The sequence below is a fragment of the Engraulis encrasicolus genome, chromosome 10 (genome assembly GCF_034702125.1).
Source record: "Engraulis encrasicolus isolate BLACKSEA-1 chromosome 10, IST_EnEncr_1.0, whole genome shotgun sequence".
NCBI classification, from domain to species: domain Eukaryota; kingdom Metazoa; phylum Chordata; class Actinopteri; order Clupeiformes; family Engraulidae; genus Engraulis; species Engraulis encrasicolus.
Window position 1 is genome coordinate 50,094,143 of NC_085866.1, and position 10,000 is coordinate 50,104,142.

General features: G+C 47.6%; 1 protein-coding gene across 1 annotated transcript in view; it reads right to left on the reverse strand.

Annotated features, from left to right (window-relative positions):
- The window catches only part of LOC134457277 (plasma membrane calcium-transporting ATPase 3-like), a 66,621-nt gene that overhangs the window by 47,989 nt on the left and 8,632 nt on the right, over positions 1–10,000 (reverse strand). The window contains exon 3 of the mRNA XM_063209208.1: positions 1,284–1,541. Within this exon, the coding sequence (XP_063065278.1) occupies positions 1,284–1,541 (258 nt within the window). The remainder of the gene's footprint in view (positions 1–1,283; positions 1,542–10,000) is intronic.

Here is a 10,000-nt window from a genome sequence, read left to right on the forward strand (position 1 = left end):
TATGATGTTTACGGCACGTCATGAATACTGTGCAGTGCAGTGATCAGTTTGTGGCAGGCACCACATATCCATATTCATAGAGATTTTGGTTACATTTCACTTCTCTACTCTTCAAAATCAAAAACAAGTGGCCGTGCTTATGGGACAGCTGCATGTTTACAGTAGGCTATGTCATGAAAGGCATACATGCCGCTACTACAACAGCTGATTAATGTTGATTCATTTATTTTTTTAGCCTTTAAGAATTACTACAACGTAAAATAAAAACTAATGACCTGGAGTATGGGGCTGGTCACAGACTAGGACCTAGGTCATACACACTACACACCACTCACATAACATTATTGATTAGGAGGAGTAGCATTTCCCCCACTGCAGTGTATCTGTGAATCCTGAGTGCTGCAGTAGTCTACACACCGTAGGCGTTTACTGACACCTTCCTTGACGCCTGGATCACATGTATGAAATGACATGACAGTGTCATAACAGTGTGAAAACAGTGTCATGACATGTCATAAACATTATACCGATCTCATAAACGTTTTATGGTCATGAAAAGTTGTCATTGTTTGGGCAGTATTTACCACAACTGAATGTCTTTTAATGACAAGTCATAAAATGTTTATAACATTGACATAGCGTTTGTAACACATCCATGACTACTCCCCAGTGCTGTTATGACACTGTCCTGTCATGCGTATAATGCCGGCGTCAAGTGAAGTGTTTCCACAAGTACTGATGTTTCAGTGAAGCAAGTGCAGTGACTACTACTGCTGCTGTGTGACTCAAAGGGTCTTTTCAGGTCGTGTTAAATACAACCAGCTGCCCTTATTACCATATGTGAGGGGGGCAGAGTTTAATTAAGTCATAAATTACAGAAAATTACTTTTTAATTTTCAGGGGGAGATAAAGCACACTCTGTGTGTGTGTGTGTGTGTGTGTGTGTGTGTGTGTGTGTGTGTGTGTGTGTGTGTGTGTGTGTGTGTGTGTGTGTGTGTGTGTGCTTGCGTGCGTGCGTGCGTGCGCATTATGCGTATGAGCATCTCGGTATACAGTATATATTGTATTTCCATATGTTTATGGTGTGTATGGTCTGTGTGTGTGTGTTTATTCATAAGAGGACTTAACAGACTGTATTTGACCTGGGCCACCACCATCTCCGCTGTGTGTGTGTGTGTGTGTAACTCACCGTATTTGACCTCCGCTGTGTGTGTGTGTGTGTGTGTGTGTGTGTGTGTGTGTGTGTGTGTGTGTGTGTGTGTGTGTGTGTGTGTGTAACTCACCGTATTTGACCTGGGCTATGTCCCCCACCACCATCTCGGCCACGGGGACGTCTATGACGTTGCCGCTGCGCACCACAGCGAAGCGCTGCTCCTGCTCGATGCGGCTCTGCAGGCCCCTGAACTGCTTCTCCTTGCTCCAGTCGTTAAACGCCGTCACAAGCACCACACACACCACCGATAACAAGATGGCGGCGCCCTCGATCCAGCCTGCCTCCGCCTCGCCCTCGTCTTCAGCGCCCGCTTGTACATTACCGCACGCTGGAGCAAAGGAGGGAGAGGAAGGTGAGTAAGGAGAGGAAAGAAGAGCAAAGCGAATCGATAAGATATAATAATAATGTTTCTGTTGTAGATGCACAGAAATACTATGTGATCTGACTGGACAGTGTTACTATTTACGCTTGCTCTAAATCAGGGATTTCATTTGGGCCGTGAGTTCATTTCCAATGTATTACAGTTGGCCCACATACACCATTAATATACGTAAATGTATTGTGTAATATTTGAGCATGAAATTGGGTGTGTCACAGGAATATGAATGAGCCCAGGCCAGTTAGACATGTCACACTTGTATGCTAAATTTACATATAAGTATTTAAGTGTGTTAATTCACAATTTTGGTCCATTTGGTCAATTTGAGTTTGACACCCTTGCTTTAAATTGATCCACTGATCCATCCAGCCATCATCCATCCATGTGTGTTAACTCCTCTAATCTATAAATACATGCTCTTCTTTCTTTGTCGTAATTCAACAGATGGGCCTACTTTTCAATTTTCCTCCATAGTGCTTATTTCAACTGTGTTGTGTCACTGTGAACTATTAGGACCTCTTGATTGATGAATGGATTTTTTTATTGATTGACAGATTGATTAATTTGTTTGTTTATTTATTCCTCATGCCGTAAAAAAGCGAATGCATGTGAATTCTTGCAAAGTGTTTATTTTTTCTTTAAATATTTTTTTCTATTTTATATCGTTATATTTTCATCATTATGGACCGCACCCTACAATTCAATTCTACTCCCATTCATTTAACTGAGACAGCTTATTACTCTTGTGTTTTTGGGTGTGAGGGAGGTGAAACAGTAATGTAGCCGTTGGGCATGAAGAAAAAAGATAAGAATGTGTGAAAGGGAGAGTGAAGGAGAGAGGAAGTGGGAGCAGAATAGTGTGACAGTTGAATCTGGCAGTTTTAGGTAGTGCCACCGCTAGAATGTTAAAGACTAGTCCAATTCTTGAATCCCACTGACGAAAATGGAAGTGCAAAGCTACAGTGACGTCACGTGATTCTAACCTATTCTGCCATTGTGACCTCTGGAATGAGGCTAGGGCACAGGGCACAGGGCCATGGCTGTATGAAGGGCTCTGCACTGACATTTGCCAACCAGCCAAATGCGGATAAAGCTTGCTGAGGCTGGCAATAATTTCATTCTCACTGGCCAATGATGTAGGTAGCTTATTGTTGGTATATCATACCACAGTAGCATATTCCATCATTTGCCTCTCATGCATCAACTGTTTGTAGGCTTAGAGCACTGATTTTCTTGCTCAGTCTCTCATTTCATCTTCTGAGCATATGATCAAAGAAACAAAAAAACCCTCCTAAAACAGCAGCTGAATGGCTACTGACTCGGAAAATACCAAGCCCTGGATGTATGAGGGCTACAGAGAGAGAGAGAGAGAGAGAGAGAGAGAGAGAGAGAGAGAGAGAGAGAGAGAGAGAGAGAGAGAGAGAGAGAGAGAGAGAGAGAGAGAGAGAGATCCCTCATGGCCAGAGCCTGCTGCTGCCTCTGTCCAGCTCCCTGTTCTTCCACCTGCACCACTGTCTTCCCTAATCCACTCCCTGTCAATCGGTTTGTTCACTCAGCTCTCCTCTCCCTGTCAGTCTCTGTCTCTGTCTCTCTCTCTCTCTCTCTCTCTCTCTCTCTCTCTCTCTCTCTCTCTCTCTCTCTCTCTCTCCCCCCTAGCTCTCTTGAAAATTGTCGGATATTCTGTTTTAAGAATAATAACTCGAGCGCGGATAAACTGTGTCTTTACATTACAGGTACTTTATTGAACTAACTAGCAGACGTAAGACGCAAGCATCATGTGACCACACACACATAATCCTATTGGCTACTGTACTTACTGTAAACGTAACCTGCGTAAAACATTAACCCTTAATGTACCACATTAAGATACACCACATCTCCCTTTTTTACAGAACATGGAAACACTTTTTAAGTCCATCAAAACCTGTGAAAGGAAACACGGTTAAACAAAACCTGGTTTTCAAAGTCCATCTTTTCAAGTCCATCAAAACCTGTGAAAGAAAACAGGGTTAAACAATTCCTGGTAAACTGATACTCTTTCTATGACTTTCTTAACATCTTCAATCTCATTTTCACACATAACATTTTCAAACTTATTTTCGGAGGTGAGTACTGAGGTGAGCATCTCAAATGTAAAAATGATACATTAGAAAAACATTTCATTTTCAACCATAACCTTTCTGTTCAACATTTTCTTTTTTTTTTTTTCACCCACTTATAAGTTCAGTCTAGTGGGCTGTGTAATTGCTCTCCCCGACCTGGTTCTGGGAGTGGAAACCCCAGGAGAGGGAACAGGGGACCCCAGAGCAGGTGGAGTGTCACCCTGCTCTAGAGCCGGCAGTGGCTCCTGTTGCTGCTGTCCAGCCTCGTCTTGTGCTGGGGGCTGGAGTGGTATAAGATGCAGGCGGTTGCGTCTTACCACCCCATGTGGCGATTCCACAAGGTAGGATCTCGGCGAGGTGTGACTCTGGATCACAGTCCCTGGTGTTTTTGTGTCAGTCACCCAGACCTCCTGACCTGGTGACAGGCTGCTGAGTGGCTTTGCACGATGTCGCCTGTTGAAGTTTGCAGCATCTGATGTCCTCTTCTCCCTTTCTTTCTGGAACAGTGTGCTGCGGTCGGGCAGTGCAGGTTGCAGCTCAGACGGATGTGTCGGCACCGTGGTGCGGAGACGTCGACCCATGAGCAACTGGGCCGGGCTGTATCCATTTTGAAGAGGTGTGGCTCTGTATGCAAGCAGAGCCATGTACGGATCAGTTGCCTTTTTCAGCAGACCCTTTACGGTCTGTACCGCTCGCTCAGCCTCGCCATTGCTTTGTGGGAATTTGGGGCTACTGGTAAGGTGTTGGAACCCATATGCAGTGGCGAAGGAAGCGAATGCCTGGCCGGAAAATTGGGGGCCGTTGTCACTCATGAGGACCTCCGGGATTCCGTGTCTGGCAAACATTGATTTTAGATGGTTAATCACATCATTGCATTTTGTGTGTGTCAGCAGGGCAATCTCAACGTACCTGGAGAGGTAATCAACGATGAGCAGGTAAGTTTTCCCCCCCAGTTCAAAGAGATCGGCCCCCAGCTTTTGCCATGGGCGCTCGGGGCACTCTGACGGCATGAGTGGCTCACTGTGATTGCGGCGCTCTGGCAGACACGTTCTGCATTTGAGCACCATCTCTGTGATGTGTTGTCCGAGCCCAGGCCACCACACAGTCTCACGGGCGCGTGCTTTGCACTTCACGACTCCTTGATGGCCCTCGTGCAGTCTGTTCAGCACGTCGTTCCGCATTGCTGCTGGAATGACGAGGCGAGTGTCTTTTAGCAACAGTCCCTCTTCTACTGTGAGTGTAGCCTGCTCGGGCCAGAAGTCTTTCAGGAGTGGTTCCTGCTTTGCGTGATCTGGCCATCCGTCTGCACACATTCTCATGACACGAGAGCACACACTGTCTGCCTCCAGCTGTGCTTTGAGTGTGTCCATGAACGTGGGACTGGCAGGTAGGTTGTTGACAATGCAGTCCACGTAAATGTTTGTGCTCTCCATCAGTTCAGTGTCATTTGCGGTCATTTGTTTCTGCACAGGTGCACGTGACAACGTGTCGGCAGTCCAGAGTGCCTTTCCTGGAACGTGCACGATGTCATAGGAGTAGCGCATGAGCCGCATTCGAAAGCGCTGTATTCTTGGTGGCAACAGGTCGAGTGCTTGTGTGCCTAGCAAGGAAAGGAGCGGCTTGTGATCAGTCTCTAGGCAGAAGTGCTTTCCTAACAGGAAGTCCCGAAAGCGCTCACATGCCCAGGTTAGACCCAGGGCCTCCTTTTCGACTTGCGCGTAGCGTTGCTCAGTGGGGGAAAGTGAGCGGGATGCGTAAGCTACCGGCCTCCATTCGCTGTCCCATTTCTGGAGGAGCACGCCCCCCAGTCCATAAGATGAAGCGTCTGCCGATACTTTGGTGTCCCTGCCCGTGTCATACATGGCCAGGACCGGCGGAGAGATTAGGGCTTCTTTTAGCACCCTGAAGGCCGCCGCCTGGTCGACACCCCACAGCCAACAGTTCTTCTTTGAGAGAAGATCGCGAAGAGCTTTGTCTTTCTCTGACAGCTGGGGTATAAATTTTCCCACCTGGTTTACCATCCCCAGGAAGCTCCTCAACTCGCTCACATTTGTAGGCTCTTTCATGTCTCTGATGGCCTCTGTCTTTTCTGGATCAGGGCTGATGCCTGACGTGGTGATGACGTGCCCGAGGAACGCCACCTCACTCCTGGAGAGCTCGCACTTGTCTGCATTCAAAGTCACCCCTGCTTGTTCGAGCTTTTTCAGCAGGGCATGGAGACGAGCGTCGTGCTGTTCCTGGTCTTTTCCCCACACCAGCAGGTCATCGATGTGGCAGACCACCCCATCCAGTCCGTCGATCACGTCCGCCATGACACGCTGGAAGTGTTCGGGTGCAGAGTTGATCCCAAACGGAAGACGCTGGAACTGGTACCGTCCGAAGGGCGTTATGAATGTTGTGTATTTGGCTGACCCCTCAGCTAAAGGAATCTGCCAGAATCCCATGTTCGCGTCTAGTTTACTGAAGACTCTGGCTCCAGCTAGCATTCCTAGACTCTGGTCGACTGAAGGCAGGACATACTTCTCACGACACACATACTGGTTCAAGCCTGTGAAGTCCACACACACGCGTAGACGCTGGCTGTTCTTCTTTGGGACGACGACCATGCCAGCGCACCACTCTGTAGGCTCCTCGACGCGCCTGATGACCCCCATCTCTTCCATCCGCTGGAGCTCCTCCTTCACCTTTCCGATCAGAGGCAGGGGAATTCTCCGTGGAGTCTTTAGGGAAAAGGGCACGGCGTCTGGCTTGAGCTCGATGTGGTATGGTTGTTGGATGTCGCCTAGGCCCTTGTACAGTTTTGGGTAAGTTGCCTTTAAAGAGTCCATGGTGACACTGTCGACTCGAATGAGTAGGCCCAGGGCAGTAATGGCCGGTAGCCCGAGCAAAGGTGTGCTCAGGTTTTTGACCACGTAGACCTTCTCCTCCGTTTGCTTGCCTTTGTAAGCCAGCTGCATTTTTGCATAGCCAGCTACCTGTAGCTGAATCCTTCCTGGACCCAGCAAGGGTTTCTCTGGCTTGTGGAGGACAGGCATTTTTGCCCCCTGGAACAAGTCTCTCAGGTCACTGTCTGAAATGGCGGTTACATCTGCGCCGGTGTCAAGTTTGAATTTTAACACTTTCCCTTTTATCTGTACGTCAGCCGCCCACATGTTGTTTTTGCATGACACAGAGCCCAAGAAGAAACTTTTCTCCTCTTCTTCCTCAATGCACCCTACTACAGTCTTGCTTTTACAGACGCGCTGGTAATGGCCTATTTTTCCGCAGCCCCGACATTTTGCATCGTTGGCGGGACACTCCGCTCTCGGGTGAGAAGCCCCCCCACACTTGTAGCACTGGGCGCCGTGCTGCTGCTGCTGCATGCCATTGTCTCTGCCTGGCGTGTGTTGGCGGGAACGTGCGCCGCCGCTGCTTTTCGGGTAAGTATATTTTTGCCCTTTATTTATTAGTCTGTCTATGGAGCTACCCTCCATCTGCATCACGCTGCTAGCGTCACTCCTAAGTGCGCTCTGTTGCTTCTTTACTTCTTCGGACTGTCTTGCCATATCAATGGCTTTTTGCAATGTCAAATTTTCCTCCATCTGCAAGCGCTCAGAAAGTCTGGTGTTTGCAAGCCCCACTACGATCCGATCGCGTATGAGTTCATCATGCAAGTCCCCGTATTTGCAATGTTCTGCTAGAACATGCAGGGCAGTGACGAATGCCTCGACAGTCTCATTTGGTTCTTGTTTTCGCATATTGAAGCATGCACGTTCAAACACAATGTTCTTTCTCACAATAAAAAAGTCTCTGAATCCATCCTTTACTTTGTCATACTTTTTCATGTCAGCATCACTCAGCTTCAACCCTCTCAATACATCGTCGGCTTCATCCCCCATACAATATATCAGAGTGTTAACCTGATTCTCCTCGGAGTTCGTGGTCAAGTTGCTCGCTTGCCGAAACCTCTCGAACCTCCGGATCCATTTTGTCCATTCGAGCGGTTTGTTGAAATCGAAGGGCTCCGGTGGCTGGATGTTGAATGTAGCCGTGGGTGCACTAGCCGCCATGCTCGCTCCCCTTTGCTGCACTTCGACGTTAACGTTTTCCTCACGTTGTTCGCTCCTAACATCAGCCGATGTCTCTCCCTCCATCTCTCTCGCCGTGGACTGTTGTGTCTTGTTCTTTTTCTTTCCCCTCATAGACACAGCACTTCTGACACCATGTCGGATATTCTGTTTTAAGAATAATTACTCGAGCGCGGATAAACTGTGTCTTTACATTACAGGTACTTTATTGAACTAACTAGCAGACGTAAGACGCAAGCATCATGTGACCACACACACATAATCCTATTGGCTACTGTACTTACTGTAAACGTAACCTGCGTAAAACATTAACCCTTAATGTACCACATTAAGATACACCACAAAAATCAGGGCCTGATTTTTCTAGATTATGCTCTGATTGTAATGTGACTGATAATGATTTTCACGTTTCAAGTCAAGTCCCCTAGCTCTCTTGGGCTCTCAACCTCTCTCTCCTCCCTTATTCTCTGTGTCTCTGGACGGCTCTTTCTCTCCCTTCTTCTCTGTCTGTCTCTCAATCGCTTTCTTATTCACTTCCCTTCTCTGTCTCTCAATCTACCTCTTCCTATTTCTCTCTCCATTTATCTCTCTGTCTCTCAACCTTTTCATTCTCTATCACCATTCTGTGCCTGTTTCATGGCCTACTCTTTAGAACTCTTTCTGCTCTCTCTTTGTCTACCGCTTTCACCCTGCTTCACCCAACCTCTCTCTCTCTCTCTCTCTCTCTCTCTCTCTCTCTCTCTCTCTCTCTCTCTCTCTCTCTCTCTCTCTCTCTCTCTCTCTCACACACACACACATACACATACACACACAACCACGTACACACACACACACACACACACACACACACACACACACACACACACACACACACACACACACACACACACACACACACATACATACACACACACACACACACACACACACACAACCACACACACACACACAACCACGTACGCATGCACACACACACACGCACGCACGCACGCACGCACGTACAGACACACGCACGCACTCTCTCTCTTTCCTCGGTGCATTCCTACCTCCCTGCATCGCTCACTCTACCTCTTCCTCTCTGTCCCTCTGCTGCTGGGTGTGGTAGGAGTCAGGGTGGACTGCATGCCACCATAGTGATGATGGGCAACCCGGATTCAGAAGGTATAATCCAGTGCCACATATTTCAAATGACCTGATTTTATCAGCCCAGTTCAACCAAGACTTGTTTTAACCCAGTAAGACACGGCCCCTGTTATAAATTAGCAATGACCAAGTCATAGTGTATTACTAAAGGCCCTGTGCACTGTCATAGTGGTGTAGTGGTAGTTCAGCTATTTCAGTGACTATTACAGACGGTGTAACAGCATGCATTAAGGGGATACATTTAAATCTGCATTTTATGCCTTTATTCGATAGAACAGGGTGAGATGGTGATAGGAGGGGAGTGGGAAAGAAAGATGGGGGGAGAATTGGGAAATTACCTCGGACCAGAAACAAACCCGGGTCCAAGGCATAACAGTCAAAGCCCCAACTGTTTGAACCATGGTCGGGTGATCTTTCAACCAGGTGATCTTTCAACCAAGGACAGTATGAGATGGTGATAAGAAGGGAGTGGGAAAGAGAGATGGAGGAGAATCAGGAAATTACCTTGGACCAGAAACAGATCTTTCAACCAGGTGATCTTTCAACCAGGCAATCACCTGGTTGAATTAGACAGGTCATGTGGAATTTGTGGCACTGGATTGTAAGTAATGAATCCAGGATGTCCATCATGCCCACTGTATTTTCTGGTCTTTTTGTGTCTTTATTATGACAGAGCACTGAAGATGTGACTAGTAGTGGGGAGAGAGAAAGGGGGTAGGGTTGGGAAATGACCCACGACGGACTCGAACCCGGCTCCCCATGTGCTGTATATGGTACGGGTACTCTATGTGGTGCGTTACAGCACCACCTTAGTGGTAATCTCTGTGCAGTGTGCTCATATTGGCCTGCACTGTTCTGTAGCTAGCCGGCCGCGTTTCTCCAGCCTGTCCTTGTTTCCATGCTCCTCTTCCCAGCTCCCACTCCTCTGCTCAGGTTATTTTGAGCTGCTCTCCTCTTCCTCCTCTACACCTTTCCTCTGTCTTTTCCTTTCTTTCTCTTCATCTGTGTCTTTTCTTCTCTGTCCCTCTTTCTCGCCGAGGCTTTCTTAAGCTTCCTCAGTCTATTTTTTGTCCTTGTCTCTCTTGCTCTCTCTCTT